A 17,895-nucleotide genomic window follows, 5' to 3' on the forward strand; every position below is an offset into this window, starting at 1 on the left:
ACTCCAGTATGCCTCCATTACACCAGAACAAAAACTTACATCCCTCTTTCAAAATCAAAAGGTTCTTTTGGTCAATGGGGGTGTAGGAAAGAAGCCCCTATTTAAGTTGAACAAATTCAACAAGAAAGCACGTGACCTGGGTCGAAGGAAAATTCATTTTGCACCTTGTAACTTCTTCTTACACCATAATATTTTTCATACTACCTATTTTACCCTTTGTGAATTATATGTTTATGAACCTCACATAGTTCCATTTTCTTTCTTCTTTGTTTTTAACATCTGAAGTTCGTTTTGTTTCTTTCCCTGTTGTATAATGTGAAAGTTTTTTTTTAGATTAAACAATTCATAACTTTTTCAAATTGAGGAATTTGTAAGTAAACATTTGAATTAATTTTTTTCTTTTGGATTTTGCAATTCAAAACTTGAAAACAGTATTTTGAATTAAACAATTACGGAGTTGAAAATAATATTCCAAATTAGAATAACACCATAAGGTATAATTATTGACTAGATATTATATATAATTGAAAGGGGTAATGTTGATTAACCTTCACATAAAGTGGATTAAAAAATTTGAAGCTAAATATCACACAAAGTTGATATGATATCTCATTAAAACAACTTCTTGATATTGTGAAATTTGAGTCAACACATGATGAATTAGTTTAAAGGAATTATGTTGAATCTTTTACAATAACAAGTAAAATATTTTATTATTTGTGTCGAAAATGTGACAAAGAACATATTTTGATATTTATGTAGTATTTGAGATGTGAGATTACTTATTTTAATAAATTTGTGAGGTGTCATTGTAATATTGATTTATGATCAAAGGAAAGAAAAAGAAAAAGGTAGAAAATTTCTAGCAAATACAAAGTGTAAACACACCCAAAATGAAAAAAAAAAAGGTTCATCCTTTTTATACATAATATAAACACACCCAAAATAATGACTAATATTGTTGGAAACTTTAAATGTACATAATGTAGTTATTCCTCTTCCAAGATTATTTATTCCATAGTCAAAATTGTTACTCTTACCCTTCATCTTTTTAATCTATTAATTCTAATAAATAACTCATTTATAACCATTACACTAAGAAAAATGAAAATGAAATTGTAATTTGATTATTTTATATATTTGGTTTCACAACACTTGCCTAGTACATGTTTGTAGAGTGAAAAAAGATCCCTCCCAACAACTCATAAGTTTATAATTCTCACCTAATTCACATGAATTTGCAACAAATAATTCTAAAGATTCTTTATATATATATATATATATATATATAAAGAGAGAGGAAGAAAGGGAGACCTCAAAAATCACTTCTTTTTTATCTAATCAACCATCTTAATACCTCCATTTAGCATGAAACTTTAACCTAATTCAGCAACCAGATGCTGGTGAAAGCCAAAAATTTATGAACTAAACATAAAATTTATTTAATTTGCCTAAAACTATCTCTATATTCTAAAACTTAAAGGTTGCAGATGAAGAACTGGGCAATGTTTCCCAAGTTCCAAACGTAAGATTTCAGTACAAAAATGTCACTGTGAAGCCACTTGACTCCCTGAGTCGTTGCAAGGTTCTATTTTCCACCCTTTCCTCTGATGACCATAATCTGGTGTTGACAACCTTAAACAAGAAAATTCACAAGCATGAAACCCTTTTGGCTAATGTTAATAGTATTCAACTTTTGCAAAGTTATATTAACTCAATTACAATGTTAAGGAATAAATCCTATATAATTAGGAATCTTTATTTAATCTCTCATTTTAGTATCAAGTAGTAATATGTTTATATTGTTATATTTGACTAACTTTGTTTATAGATGATTTTGAATACATTATTCTTGATTGTCAATTTAAATAATTCATAATAATGCAATATATAGATCAGTCTCCCCATGTCCTACATTTTAGAGTTTACACATGTCAAAGTGTCCATATCCATGTTGTGTCGGCATCAGTATCAATATTTGTGCAACATATTTCAGTTTCTAAAACAAAGGGAGTCATGATGACATACCCTAACTGCAAAGAAGTATCTGAGTGGCCATTTTCCTCTGAAGCACAATTGAAAAGGGATTTTGAACTGTTCTTGGAAAATGTTCTATCCAAACAACTGAATTCAAGGAACTGTGTCTTTGTTTTATTTTGTATCTCCTCAAGCTGTTTACAGTTCAAATTAAAGACGAGTAAGAAGATTGGCTGTTTCCAGATTTCAAAGGTTAATTTGAGATAGTTTATAGTTTTGNCTCTTAAATCTGGTTTGGTTCTTACCTGTTTGCGCANAACTTCATTTTCCAGCATAGCTTTTTGCTCCTGCAGATACATTTGGAGAACTTGTTAAGAAAACAACTTATGAAAAGAAAGTTGTATTCCAAATTCTCTTCCATTAGAGTATAATCCATTACTATTCTACAAACATAAAGAAATAATGACATTGAACAAATGAACCTGTGAAAATTTTCATTTAAATTTAGGCTTTGGTAGGAATACAGTTACCATAAATATTGACTCTTTACTAGCTATGTTGTGGAATGAAAACGAGATGAAAAGAGCANGAAGAACCCTGTACCTGTATCCTGGACCTTGTAAGTTGTTCTACAAGTACTTGTTCCTGAAACAATACATTGTGAGGAATAAGATTAATCACAGCATATTCACATATTAGCAAGTCTTGACCTGAAAAACTGAATGAGTGGTTGAATTTAGTAACTGATAAACATGTCAGAAATAAAATATAATTAACCTGGTTACAATCTAATTATTCATTTTTGTTTACAATAAGTACTTACTAATGAACTCATCATTATTTAAAAATATTTTTTGAAGCTTAATAGACTTGGACAGTGCTGCCATAAGAAGCAAAAAACCGCTATTATGGCCATTATTTGAATCCATAGCAGCCAAAGGCCACTCTTCTAAGTTATTTCGCCATTGGCTACTATACATAATAAGGAAATGAATCACTGTGGTCAAATACCCTTAAAAGGATCAAACTCTGACTTTGCAGTTGTTCAAATTAATGAGTTTTGTAATGTTTTCTCTTCCAAAAATACAAAGGTTGTCCCTTTAATATCAAAATGCTTGAATTTGCTCCATAATTATGTTTGAATATGACCATATTAACATGCATGGAATAGTGTAGAGAAAATCTTGTAAGGATTAAGGAAATTACAAATCAAAATAATACAATCAATTACACCACTGTTGGTATTTGATCTCAGTACCTTCCTGTCTTTGACAGCTAATATCCCTTCACTCAGCTGCTTTTCTAGGTGCTGCAGTTCTTTAAGGCTCAATCCATCAAGCTCCTTACCCTTCATATTTCTACACAATTTGAGAATATTATCAGAAAAAAATCTGGAATCAGATTCTGATGAAAAATCAGCACACAGGAGAGATAGAAAATACAGTGAGGTAGTCCCATTATTGTGTCATTTCATTAAGGTGTTTCACTAATGATTGTATCAGTTAGTTGCAATAGCATTGCTGATTAGTTATATAAAGTGTCAGTGAAACTTACGAGTATGCAGATCGAAGCTTTGTTATTTCATCCATCAAAAGGTTTGTATCAGGCTCCATAACCGTAACCTGTTCAAAAGTATGAACAATAACACTTCAAACTATATACTGAGAAAGATGACCTTAAAAGGGTTAGGAGTTTATTAAAAAAAGTGTGATGCTTTAAGATATTTGAGGGAAAGTATTAAATACATCTTTTGGGGCCACATCAATAGGCTGCTCTGCAGAATCCAATTCGGTGCCTTTCATATACCTTGATAGGGTATGCTCCATGCTTCATGAATGAAATATAATTCATTTAATCATAAGAAAAAATAAGCCTAGGGTGGATCATATAAACAGTTGCAACAACAGTAAGAGCATTTGAAAGTTGCTAAAAGGCCAGCATGAGCTTGGACTTGCAAATTAGCATTAAATTTGATGGAACAAAATCTTCTATCGCAATTATGTCCTTGCATTTAAAAAATGCCATCTAAGTTTTAAAAGAAAACTAAAAGATAAGTTCTATTGTCCCCATATTTAGTTCAGCTAAATTTTGGAGAAATAATGACTTATTTTTAGAATACTCTCAGGAATCTCTCTAAATAAGATAGCCTAAACATAGCTAATTGTCAATAACTGATTAAGGCAGAATTTGGACTAGAAAAGAAAGCAATAGAAAATTGTAGACCCTAATGTGATGGTTACTACCATAGATTGTTTTTGGCAGTAAGAATCTAGAATAGCACAAGATGGGATTCTTCAACTCATCAAACCAGATACATCATCATACATGAACACAACTCAGTTTCAGTACTTGTTTCTTCATTGATCCCATAGCCACAAAATGCATGTAGAGTATAATTCTATCTCTACCCCTAAAAATCTCTTTCTCTATCATTGCAGAGTTAGTTTTCTTTTAACTAATCTCACCATTCACATCTTCCACAAAAGATAAATTCATCAGAACCACACTTTTAGCTTAAACCTTAACAAAAATCCAAATTCAAACATTTGCATGATAAAAACCCTCCACGTTATTTTTCTTGTAACAAAACCATTTTTCTCTTTTATAAACACTTAAATGGTTCTCCAGTACAAAGAACAGCAAACCTGTTTACTTGGTCCACAAGTATCACCACCCCCAAACAACTTTCATGAAAAAAAAAAAGAAAAAAAAAAACTAAATATCTAGCAAGGCTACCTCATATCCTAAAAACAAACAAAATCCTAAAAAGAATCATTTTTGTATGTAAAAGGTTTCATATTTGAACAAAGGGGTTCAAAGGGGTGAAACAAGCAAGCACCTTGTGTTTGAAAACTCATAAAGCTTGCCAGTGCTAGAGAATATGATGACAGCAACCTCAGCATCACATAGAACAGACAATTCTCTGGCCTTCTTGATCAACCCATTTCTCCTCTTGGAAAAGGTAACCTGTCTGCTGTTCAAATTCTCAATTTTCTTAATCTCGATCTTCCCCCTCCCCATGTTTTTTTCTCTTCCCTCTCAGAAAGCACCAACCTTTATTATCCTTCCTCACCAAACACTGAACCCACCAGCATTCAGAATAAGAGGGGAAAGATGGGCATGAAAAGAAGGCCCCCAAAACAGGTTCTTTATTTATATGCAAGACACACAGCACACACAAAATAAAAAAGCACAACTATTTTGTTGTTGGAGAGGATTGGGATTCTGCAGAGACCACCAAAAATGGAAAGAGTGACCAAAATTAGAATCTTGGAAGAAAAGTGACAGATGGATTACTATGTGTGGCAATGATCCTAATATGGGATACTATTTGCTTGGGGAGTAGGTAATCGCCACTTCTAGGAACGTTTTTTCTCATACAATCTTACTTTATCTTTGGATGGTACTAGGAATTCCAACCATCTTCATGATGTTTCTTTTCATCTAAATAGATAATCTTTTTTGTTTTATCAGTGATATTTTTTTTTTCTGAAAAATAGGGGTTGGTAAAATCTATTCTGAGACGGGGATCTCAGATTTGATCTTTGAATGTTGTTTTGATTTAAATTTCTAATTTTGATGAACTCAGGTGAGGGAATATGGCAGTATTTAGTATATATTTTTTTTTTAGATTTTATATAAAGATTTGACTTTATGCGGATTAAAGAAAAGGTGATTAAGTAAATTGTTTAAAAAAAAGTACTGAAACAAAATTAGAAAGGAGTGTAGAAAATGTTTAGAATAGTAGTGATTAAAATAAACTTTCCTTTATTATTGTTAAGCTATTTATGGTTTCATCTTTGAGTTATAGATTTTGTTCAAATATTAAAATATATCTAATTACCATATTTAAATTTACTTATATTGGTAATTCAAACAATTATGATTTCTTTTTTAAATTTAAAAGTAGTGTAACAGATAGAAAACATGATCATATTTGACAATGACAGTGCTCTTATTGTTCTATTACTGATAATAAGACATGACAACTTTATTTTTTGTTATTGTTAATTAAGGAAGTTTTCTGTTTGAAGTGTGTTTTTCCTAAAAGAAGGATATGTGTGGTTCTTAAACATATTCTTTTAGATTTTAAAATTGACTATTAAAAACAGTATATTTCTAATATTGATCGTATTTTTTTTTTAGATTTTTATTTAGTATTAGCTCAATAACTTTTTAAGTTGTAACTTTTTAAGTTGTTAGAGATGAATTGAATTTAAGTTGTAACTTTTCAAGTTGTTAGAGATGAATTGAATTTTTATTGTAATTCGTATATTTTTTGAATTTTAGGTAGTATTTTTAATAATTGTATCAACAAAAATGAAAGGGTTGTCTACATAAATAAGATTATTTTAAACAATAAGAGAAGTTATTTATTCACAAATAGTTATTTTATAAATATTTGGATTTTTTTTTATAACTTTTGGATGCATAATTTATTTTTAACTTACGTTAATTATTTTTCAAAGAAGAAGTCCTAAATATGTAATGTTTTGAAAAAAAAATTATGTTAATAGATATTTCAATTTCATAATAAGTTATTATTTTAGTAAAATTTATAATTTTTATAAGTATCATAATTCAAAAAATTAGGAAACAATATAGTGAAAATAAAGTGATAAATGAGTGGATGTGAAATTTTATAAAATAATAAATGAGTAGACGATAAATGAGTAATTCGTAGTTTTCATTCCGAATTGGGGTTTTATTCTTACTAGTTTGTAATTAACTTTTTTTTAAACTCAATTTTTAATAATTTACATGCATTTAAAAACGTGTTTAAAATATCAAGTTTAAATATGTTTAATATATATATATATANATATATATATATATATATGTGTGTGTGTTTATTTATTGAAGAAAGGTTTGTTAAATGTTCATTTTTAATATTTTTAACTATTTGTTAGTTCTTATATTTAATCATAATTAATTTGTTACTCAAAATAAAATATTAATTAATATAATTAAAAAATAAAATTAAAAATTAAAGTAGTTATATGTTTAAGGATCTAACTAATTTAAATACATTTTTCTTTTATATAAATGAAATAATTATTTAAAAAATTTATTTCTTCAACCAACAATTTAATTTAAACACTGTATTTTATTAAATAGTTATTATTGTTTACTTCAATGTCTATAAATTATTTTCTATACATTAATTTCGATATTGTAATTTTAATATTTATAAATAGGTATTTTATTCATAAAGATAAAAGTAATATATCTACATATTATTTAAAATTTATAATGATAATATATTCAAATTATATTAATATTAAAAATACATTATTACTTTTTTTTACACAATTTAAAACTAATATAAAAAACATTCATAACAAAATTATAAACTTAGAAGACTTAATTGTTTTAATTAATACTTCTTACTTTTTTACTAAATTAATTAGATTTAATAATAGCAATTAAAAGATTAATAAAATGTCACAAAATTAGTAACAAAACCCTGACAGAAACAAATTTAGTAACAAAATCATGTCTTGAAGTGCGTTCAAGCTAATTATTTTACATTAGTTTTAAGGTTTGAGGATTGTACAAATCTTTATAATATATTAACTTTATTGTTTTTCTCTTAAATGTTTTTATCATTTTTATTTTTTTAATTTTAATTATTAACTAGAGAAACTAAAGTAATAAAATTTAAAGTTTGAAGAATTAAAATAGCAAAAAGAAAAATGAGGACCCAAAAAATAGTAATTATCAAATACTATCTGAGATAAGACATCTCAGAAATTGAAATTTGATTAGTAGGTGTACATATTTTATACTCTTACCTCATTTTTTTGTTTTCATGTATAGGAGAAGTTTAATAAATTTATTCTCTTCTTACCTTTGAGATTGAAGAACATTTTACTCCTTTTCTAGAGAGCTTTCATTTCCTTCACTTTATTCCTAATTTTCTATTTTCAGTGACAAATAATATATTACTTGCATTTACCTTTAGATATTCATAGTCTAATTATTCTTTTATTTTTAATGATAACTATGATAAACTTCTCAATTCTTGCACTGTTTATATTTTAAAGAGGCTATAGCTTCATCTTGAATTTAAGACATATGCGACAAAAATATATAAAAAAATAAAATAAAATAAATTTTTATGAACAATCTCACCAGTCAACTAAATGTGTAACCTTCTATTGCAAACAACCACAAATTATATTATGTTAAATATATTATCTAGTATTTTATGAGGAATTTAACATCAAAAACATTGTGATATTTCATTACAATCTTACAAAATAGTTTATACTTTTTATATTTTTTTATTAAAATAGTACTTCTTATTTTTTTTATACAAAATATCTGAGTATCATTTTCCAAATAGTATTTTTTTATAAAATTATTTTTATTTTAAAAATATGAATTACAATATTAAGAATTAAAAAATATAGTTTAGTTCATCATCTTATAGTACTTTTACAGCAACTCGAATGGTTTAGTTCATCATAGAATTCCAACATCAAAAGTGAGCTGTGAATCAACAATATAGTTTTTCATTTGCAAGACAGAACCACTCAGATTATTGGAACTTCAGATTGAATAAAACAAAAACAATATGAAAAAAGGTAAAAAAAAGCTGGATCAAATGCTAAAGGTTCAGAACAACAATTTAGTTTCCCAAGTTCAAATCTATGATTATATAACAAGGGCCATCATCAGAACAATCACCTGTAATCTGATAAAGAAACCTATTAAGTGTTGAAGCTAATAGAGAACTATCACATATAACATAGGTTTATTTGATAACATTAAAAAAAAGGAACAGGTTAACTGTTAACTCTTACCCCAGATTTTGAAATCAGAGCAGTATGGAAATGAAAGCCTGCACAGTTAGGGAAGACAGACAGCAATGAATGCACAATCTGCATCTGCAAAATGCATATAGAGCTCAAAGTTTCTTCAGTTTTTTCAAGACTTTGACTTTCATGCATCCAGAATTCAAATTTTAGAAATGCATAATTGCTTATCTGATAAATGAGTTGCTCCAATTTCAACAGCCAACAATTCATATCATATATAAAGGGTCAGTAAATTGTCAAATTTCATAACTTGAAATTGTTCATCGAACAAGAAAGGACAAAAGCAACTGGAGACTCATCAGGCAAATAATGCGAACAACTAAGCAGTTTAAAAGACTAAAACCTAAATTGATTTCTACATCTAATATAGATATAAATTGAGCAAGACCAAACCCTTTTAGTCATAGTTGATCAATACTTCAAAAAAGATATCAACTGACTTTATGCACATCTCAGACCCCATTGACACCGATAACATAATCAAAGATAAGATTAGCATATTTTTTTACCAAAGGATTAGATCATATAACTGATATTGCCAACAAAAACCTCTAAAAGAACATTTTTCTAACTGTCAACATTATCAATACAATTAAAACATCCATTAGCAAAATAATTATTATAACAAAAGCTTATGTGCAAGTGCTAGCATCTCTTCCACTATTGAACTCAAAAGAGCACAATAACAAGATAAAACCCTAACCCCAATCCTAATCGCACAACACAAGAAAGCAGTTCAAATCAATAAAGGCTCAATCGAGGTCCTTGACGATCTTAATTCCCATGCTGTTAGCGGTTCCGGTAATGGATTTCGAAATGGATTCCAGCGGCATGTTTTGGAGGTACGGGTCTGATTGTTTCACCTTGGCGATCTCGTACACGTGCCGAACCGACAGGGAGGACACCGTCACGTGACCAGGGCGGCTGCTGCCGGATTCCACCCCCGCGGCCTTCTTCAAATACCATGACACCGAAGGCGACTTAACGGTGAACTCAAACGTGTTGTCCTTGTATGCCGTAATCGTCACCGCCATGGGAGTTTCAGGCTTATACTTCTGCGTGCGCGCATTGAAGTCTTTGCAGAACGCCATCAGGTTCAGCCGGTACTGACCAAGCGCCGGTCCCACCGGGGGCGCCGGCCGAGCCCCGCCGGCTGGCACTGTGAGCCGGATCGTCGCTGCCACTACCTTCGGGGCGCTCATCGAGGTCTGCGGTGGTGGTGGGGATTTTTGGGGGAAACGTGGGGGCAGTGGCTGAAGTGAGGGTTTAAACTTCGTCTCGTGGGCCGGACCCAACTTCTCTACATGGGCATGGTCCAGAATGAAAATGTCTTAATATTTGTTGGATATTTCTTTTAAAACCTCCATACCTTATTCCAGTTTTCATTGCTGTAAAAAATGAAAAAATCTAAGTTATCCATGGATGTGGGAAGATTTTGAATTGTATAATATAATAATCTATTAGGAAGTAATAATATTATCGATTGTATAATGATAAATATATTTCTAAATGTAAAAATATATTATGAATTAAAGAATCTATAACTTATTTATATTATATAATTTAATATATATATATATATATATATATATATATATATATATATATATATATTGGAATTATGTTATCTGAAAATAATATAATGTAAAATACATTTTAAAATAAAGACAATGTATTTTAAATTATAATATTTGAAAATATATTTTAATTTCAAATACAGAAAATACATATATATAATAAAAGTATATTGCTAAAAAGTAGATTTCACATCGAATAATCTAGATGATGTTTCAAATTCCACCATTTAAAAATTTGATTATAATTTTAGATACATTCATCAAAAAGAAACTCAAAAATGTGAAAAAATATTCTCAATATTTTTCCTTCAAACACTAGTTTCGAGCCAACTACTTTCGGATTGAATGTGATCATGTTAAGATTTTATATTAAAAACTGTTGAACGAAATTTTGGAATACTAAATGAATTTTTTATTTTTTGTTTGAATATTTTTCTTTGAAATTAATAATTTCTTTCCTTTATAATTATATAAACCTCATTTCAAGTTAAAAAATCTAAAATATATCTGTTAAATATGTTTTTAGTCTCTATACTTTGGGTGATTTTAGTTTTAGTCCCTCTTTTAAACTAAGGACAATTCAGTCCTTCAACTTTAAAAAACTCTGGTTTTAGTCTTTTTAACCAACTTTTTTTAACTTTATTTATTGTTTCAAACGCGTTTCTCAGTTAACAATGAAGCAAAAATGTGTCAAACAGTGTAAACAATCCAAATACTATAATGAAACGTGCTTGAAACAACAAATAAAGTTAAAAACATTTGATAAAAATGACTAAAACCATAGTTTTTTAAAGTTGAAGGACTAAATTGTACCTTAGTTTTGAAGAGGGACTAAAACTAAAATCACTCCAAAATATAATGACTAAAAACATATTTAACCCAAAATATATTGAAATAACACAATTTTTTAAATTTTAAAACATTGCAATTATGTTCATCTGCACATATAATTTATGTTAAGGTTCTATAAAAAAAAAATAACGTGTCTTACATATAATTCCTCGCTTTTTTAAGGAAAGTTTTAGTTTAAACAAATAATTGTTCAAAATACAGAGACCGTGTAAAACATCTATACATAATAAAAGTTATTATTTTTCTTAATTGATCTCATTAAAATTGATAACATTCATATGATAAAAAAATTAACTAAAAATTATTTAAAATTTTGATTGGTTATGTAACATTTTTTCAATAATATAAAATTATTAAAATAAAATGTTACGTATATAATAATTTCGAGACTATTATATCTTTAAAGAATAAAATCCATTTATCTTGTTGCTTATCTCTCAACCAAACCTTGAATTAATTGAAAAAATGTCTATCTAAACTTACACTGGTCATAGAACTCCAAAAAATGGTATGTTAGCGGTAGAATAAAAATAGTAAGACTCGGTTATTTTAATATAAATGATTTTATTATAAATAGTTTTATTATAAATGAGTTTCATTATTTTAAAATATACAATCTCTCTATAAACTAATTTTCTAGAGTTTTCTACCTTCTCTCTAAGAGTTCTAACTCCTGAGTAATCTATTTGACGATCAAGAGGTGCTTAATTGATCATGGCGACAAGGTCTACATTTCTAGCCGATCAATTTCCGTTATATAACAAGTAAGTTTCGACCCTTTTTTTCTCTCTCGTTCCTAATCTGTTTTTAGAAGAAATAAGGGTCATTACATGTGTGATCATGTTTCTACTACTCATTCTTGGTTAAATTAGAGTTCTAAGGACCATGTTCGCTTCCAATTTGATGTTTCGTAGGTTCGTCTAGAAATTCCTTGTGTTTCAAGCAATCGGTGGGAAGTTCTTAGAGTTGAGCAATTTCTTGTAAGGTAAGGGAAGCTAGAATTCATGCTTTGATTTGTGTTTATATTATAAATTTTGTATCTCTACTTAGATGAATTTGAGAAATTGGTATGATTGTGTGTATATTATGTATATTTATTAATGATTTTGAGTATAATTTGAATTGTATGATTGTGATGCGTGATACTTTCATGATTAAGTGTGATGAAGTTGTTTGGTGGTTAAAATATTGAACTCAACTGTTTGGGATGAATGGTGGTCATATTCTTCAGTTTTAAGACTAAAAAGGGAGGTTTTGATGGGTGAGTTAGAGAAAAAGAGGTTGAGGGAAGAATGTAACTATTTAGGAGCTGTCATGAAGTGATTTGAGATTTGTTAGAAGTGTTTTGTGAGGGAAATCTGATATGTAGCAAAAAGTTAGTACATAGTTGAAGTTTTGAAGCATTTTTAGTGCAAAAATGGTGTTTTGAGTATTGAGATATTGATGTAAAGTAGCTGAACTATTTTGGAGGGTTAAGAGTGTGTTATTAGACCAATTAAGACTTCTCAAGAGGTTCATATCATAAAAATCTGCATGGAATTGATAATTGCTTCATAGGTTGAGTTTATTAGTTCATTTTAGAGGTTTAACTGTTGGAAATTAAAAGTAAGTTGGTGGAAGGAAACTGAGGTGTTGGATGGTGTTAATAAGCGTAACTAGACTTAGTTATGCAGTTGGTAAACTGACATAGGGATTAGAAAGTGTCGTTTTGAGTTTAGGTACTTTTGGAGTTGTCAAATGGATTTAATGCACCTAATTTCAGGTTTAATGATCAAATGGGTACTTTGTTTTAATTCTAAATATGTGTTTTGCATCAATTCTAATGTGTAAGGAATCCATTTGATCGTTAGAATAAGTCTCAAGTGCATCAAAGTCCATGAAAGCATTTTGTTGTCAACTGATATGGTGTTGATGGGTAGCTTTCTAGCATTGAGTGTCACCATTCCAAGGGTACCAAAGTTGAGCGCTAGCTTCTGGGTGCTGAGCGCTACTACACCAATTTTGTTTTATTTTTAGGTTTTGAAAATATTAAATTTGGGGTTTCGAGTATTAGTTTTGGACATTCTTTAGGTCGTTTTGGACTGTTCCGGAACTGTTGATGAGAGTTTCCAAGCTATTTCCTTACCTGAAGGTGGGTATCAAGATGCTTTAAAGAAAATTGTGTTATTATGTGACTTCTGATAACTCGTAAGGATGTTTTTGGTTGTTTATTGTTTAATCAGAGGTTTCATGTGATAGTATGCCATGTTTGTGTGAAGTATATTTACGTGTGTGTAGACCCGTCAGTTGAACCCCATACCCAAGGGTTGACCCTGGCCTCGTTTAGAATGAGGTCCCTTATTTCTAGCCCATTTAATATAGGGTTTCTTTGAAGCCCCAACTCCCAAAGCCCCTAAGAAGTGGGTGGGGGCCGAGTTAGGATGGGTTGGCCCTCAATCTAAGATTCTTCTTTCTCTCTCAACATATAATTATGCTCTTTCACGACTCATTCCCAACGACTCAGTTTCTTCCTTGTCTCCATCCACGAGGCCAAGGGGCTCACCTTCTCCACCATTTTCTAAGGCATTAACAGCTAAAGAATTGATTCTCTCGGATTTCCTTTTGTTCTTCAACATTCTTCAATTGTATTCTTCATTGTTGTAACAAGTTGGTCCTTTACTACCATCTTTGCTTTTATCTTTGTTTGTGTATTGATCCTTCCTACCATTTTTGCTTTTATCTTTGCTTGTGCATTGACCCCTGTTTTAACAGGTTAACGATTGCAGCGAGGAGGCTGCCAAGGAAGCTTTGTTGTACAGTTACAAATCTGCAACTAGTGGGTTTTCTGCTAAGCTTACTCTGGAGCAGGTTGAACAGATTTCAAGTAAGTTCTGTTGTTTTCAATCTGTTTTATATTAATCATTCTCAAAATGCTTGATGTTATATGTTTCATTTTTGCTATTTTATTTTTTACCCTTTTGGTTAATGACTATTATCTTGAAATTTCCTATTGTATGGTGACTACTTTACGTTTTTGCACCAAGAATGAACACACCATGAATGAACATACTATTATCTTAAACACATAATGAATGAACCATGTCACTTTTCGTAAAGGTGGCAGCACCTTGACTTGACACCCTTTTAGACAAATTTGAAACATACACCAAATGCATACTAGTGGGCAGTTGTTTCTACGTTTTCTCTACTATCTTGTCTTTGTATCTCTGTTGTTTTCAAAGTTATATTTGAAGAGTGCCACTTTGATTTTAATTTATCATCTGCTATCGTGTTTATTTTCTTGTTTGGACCTTTAATGTTGCAGGCAATGAAACTTTTGAGATGTGGCAGCATTTGGTTTCTTTGCTAACTTGATGGTGTACTTAACAGCATTTGGATCAAGTTTATGCTTTGAACATTCTCAACCTAGGGAGTGGTGTTACCAACTTTTTCCCTTTGATTGGTGCCTTCATTTCTGATGCTTATGTTGGTCGCTTCCAAAAAATAGCTTTTTATTCCTTTTCTTCTCTACTGGTACTGCTTTCTTTACTTTTATATATGTTTACACTTTATATCTGACTGAACTAGCTTCATTATATATATATATATATATATATATATATATATATATATATATATATATATATATATATTCTCTTTTTGGAGAACACCATTGATAATAAGGTGAAGCAGAACACCTAGAGTTGTTAAGTTCATAATTTTTCAGATCCTAGGTTTAATATTTTTCTGTTGAATATTGATACATGTTTCCCACTATTTCTAATCGTCACACCAACCCTCATGATTTACTTATTTTCTATTTTTTTATTGTTGTATGTCATCTATCATGCTCACTTTTTTTCTTTATCTCTGTCTTGTTAGGTATCAAATAGATTTAATTTAATTTACTTTCTTAAACTTTACTTATTTAATTTTTTTGAATATATTCTTTTCTCACAACTTTTATGTGCAGTGTCTGAAACATGCTTCTACCATTGAAATTTTGGTCTTTGACAAGTTAATCCATCTGGAAATTTTATTTGGATGGAAATTTCATTTGGAAGCTAATGAAAGGAAGAACATTGGTCTGAGATAGAAAGAAGTCTGCTACTGGAAACTTATCTCTGTGTCAATGGCCTATTTTTTCTTCTTCTCCTTCTCTGCGTATGCATGTGAGAGTTACATGCGGAATACCTCATCTTTCAGCATCCACAGTAGACAAAACCCTCAGTCAGATCAACAATTTTGGTACCATAGCTTGTCTCAAGGCTAACAGGTCCATTTTCCTTCTCTGCTTCAATCTTTTTATTATTGTTATGGAACAATTATGAAAAAAATGTTTGTGGTCGAGTTTTTTTTTATTGGGTATTTTAATCAATATGTGGTCTAGTTTTTTCTTTTAATCAATATTGGGTATTTTTTTAATTTTCTTATCCTGCTTCTCTATAGCCTTGTCATTGGTGGGGATAACTTGGGCAAGTTCTTCTAAGAATTAGCAAATTACAATAAAAAAATTATGATTTTTATATGCTTTTGAGCTTAATACTCTACTTTCCTTCTGTTGGAAATGTTGTTTCTCAGAAGAGAACTGCCTTAATGTTGAAAAAGGTGAAAATATATGGTTTAGATTTAAAGGATATGGATGAGCATTATAATTCTGGTTGTGTAAAACATGAGGTAAGGATGACATACTTGTTATAGATGAAGTTTGGACATATGTTGTCTATGACTAGTAGCTTCTTAGGTAAGAAGTGACACCATAAACAAATTTTCACAATTTAGGGCCAAAGTTTGAAGAGGATCACTCAGCCTAATTGTTTTGTGTCTGATGTGTATTTTATGTTACTAAATATAGAGGATTAAAGAATATTACTTTTTCACTTCCTTTTTCTTTGGCACCTTTTTTGCTTAGTGAGGTTAATTTTACTGAATGTATTATGTTCTTTTTTATTGTATTCAATTCTTTTTTTTGCTAGTACTAGGCTAATTCTCCCAAGGCAGACCATAGTGAATTGTATTGTGTGGCTTACCTTTTAGTGCATAAGTGGACTTGAAAGCTGCAAATGTTGCAATAGCAGGTGGAGTTTCAGTTGTAAGTTTTCTTCTTACGTTCTTTTATTTTGTATTACTCAGGACATTTTCTGTTTTCTCTTAGTTTTGAAAATGATCTTACTAGTTGAATCAGTTTAAATGTTTTTGGACCATACAGAGGAGAGTTATGCAAGCCTTGTGACATCTGAAACGATATGATGTACTCGACTAATTTTGCTCATGATGTGTTTCTCATCTATTTCTTTTTACATGTAGTTGGAAATTGTGGTGTCGACTCCAGGTGTGTTTGAGGTTGTTTACCTCAACATTTGTACTACCTCACTTGAATACAACAGCAGAATCATGAAGTTGAGAAGCCAAAGAAGCAGAAGTCAAGCTGTCCATACGTTACAATCTATCATTACAAATATTGTGTGTACTTGCTGGATTTGGAATGTTGTAGTTATGCATATTTGTTTTGGAAGTTGAATTGTTTCTCTGTTTTTGAATTGTTTTTAGACCATAATTTTTTTTATATACATAAAACTTAGTAAAAAGGAAAGCCCATGGGCTAATCCTGACCCATAGGGCTTTGGGGCTATTTAGCCCTATGTGTTTTTTTAATAAAGGATTGTTTTGGCCCTGTGGGCTTTTTTGGCCCCAACCCACATGGGCTAAGGCCAAATCTTATCAAAAGGGGCTAACTTGACAGCTCTACATGTGTGTATATGATTATGAGAAGGATATGATGATGATTAATATGTAATTGATTATGTGAATGGTATTGATGGACGTAATTCCATGATCCTCGCGGAGGGGTTACATGGTGGTGTCTTGTATTGTTGTTATTGTATGAATGTATGGAGTTCATTTGATTTTATCTTGATGCTCTCAATAACCTCAATCTCAAGTAGAGATGGATTGTTATGTGATGAAGAGTAGCAGGAAGTCCTAGTCTTGGTCGTCAGTCATGGACACAAATGTTGACGAACTAACTTTGTGGATGACATAGGTCGGTGTTTGTATTTGGATTTGAATGGGTATAGTTGGAGGCCACCACAAGTGCATTAACCACCATAGCTCGACATTCATACAATATCCGGATGAGTCAAGTCTAAAGTTGTGATATGATTTAGGATGTATGATTTATTATGTGTGTAATAAAATGTATGATTGGATTTTAATATATTTATGATGAACTCTTTTACCACTAGCTTACCCTTGCTTTTGTGTTGTTTGTTGTTTTCTCTTTGTGATAATCACCTTAATGTTGTGAGCTTAAAGAGACGGTCTTTTCAGTTGTTTCTTTAAGAGGTAAGGGTGAAGTAATTGAAAAGTTAGATGATTCTACATGTGTAAATCTTGTCCTTTATAGGTTGGCTTTCTTATAGTGGTTCAATTTGTATATATGTAATATTTCATTTTTATAGTAATTTACTATTAAAATAGCACAGACACACAAACACAAAAGCAAAGGTAAGTTAAAGTATCAAAAGAATATACATGTCTTTTTTAAAAGTAATAACAAAAACATTCATATTATATTATAAACTGAACAACACAGAAATAATTCCTTCAACTTTGAAACTTTAACTATCCAGATAGAGGTATTGATGTCAGACTCATGAGGAACAGAGAAACTGGTCGGTCTGAAG

General features: G+C 30.2%; 2 protein-coding genes across 3 annotated transcripts; both read right to left on the reverse strand.

Moving 5' to 3' along the window:
* Positions 1-1,101: 1,101 nt before the first annotated feature.
* LOC106770092 (agamous-like MADS-box protein AGL18) lies at positions 1,102-5,402 on the reverse strand. Of its 2 annotated transcripts, XM_022785315.1 has the most exons (8): positions 4,817-5,397; positions 3,723-3,804; positions 3,532-3,599; positions 3,236-3,335; positions 2,581-2,622; positions 2,283-2,324; positions 2,029-2,171; positions 1,102-1,635 (listed from the first exon to the last, which is right to left on the reverse strand). In XM_022785315.1, the coding sequence occupies exons 1-8, from the start codon at positions 4,996-4,998 to the stop codon at positions 1,548-1,550; spliced, it is 747 nt and encodes a 248-aa protein (XP_022641036.1). In that variant the 5' UTR covers positions 4,999-5,397; the 3' UTR covers positions 1,102-1,547. The 2 variants fall into 2 exon arrangements, with proteins under 2 accessions (XP_022641036.1, XP_022641035.1); XM_022785314.1 differs by lacking the exon at positions 1,102-1,635 and having other exon boundaries at positions 1,698-2,171; positions 4,817-5,402.
* A 3,934-nt stretch (positions 5,403-9,336) lies between these two features.
* On the reverse strand, positions 9,337-10,064 carry LOC106771376 (54S ribosomal protein L19, mitochondrial). Its single transcript, XM_014657346.2, has one exon. The coding sequence runs from the start codon at positions 10,001-10,003 to the stop codon at positions 9,554-9,556; it is 450 nt and encodes a 149-aa protein (XP_014512832.1). The 5' UTR covers positions 10,004-10,064; the 3' UTR covers positions 9,337-9,553.
* Between the last annotated feature and the right edge of the window lie 7,831 nt (positions 10,065-17,895).

Source organism: Vigna radiata, chromosome 8 (assembly GCF_000741045.1).
Source record: "Vigna radiata var. radiata cultivar VC1973A chromosome 8, Vradiata_ver6, whole genome shotgun sequence".
NCBI classification, from domain to species: Eukaryota; Viridiplantae; Streptophyta; class Magnoliopsida; order Fabales; family Fabaceae; genus Vigna; species Vigna radiata.

Coding starts and splice junctions, on each gene's coding strand:
- LOC106771376 (XM_014657346.2), bottom strand. CDS start 10,003: ATGAGCGCCCCGAAGGTAGTGGCAGCGACGATCCGGCTCACAGTGCCA.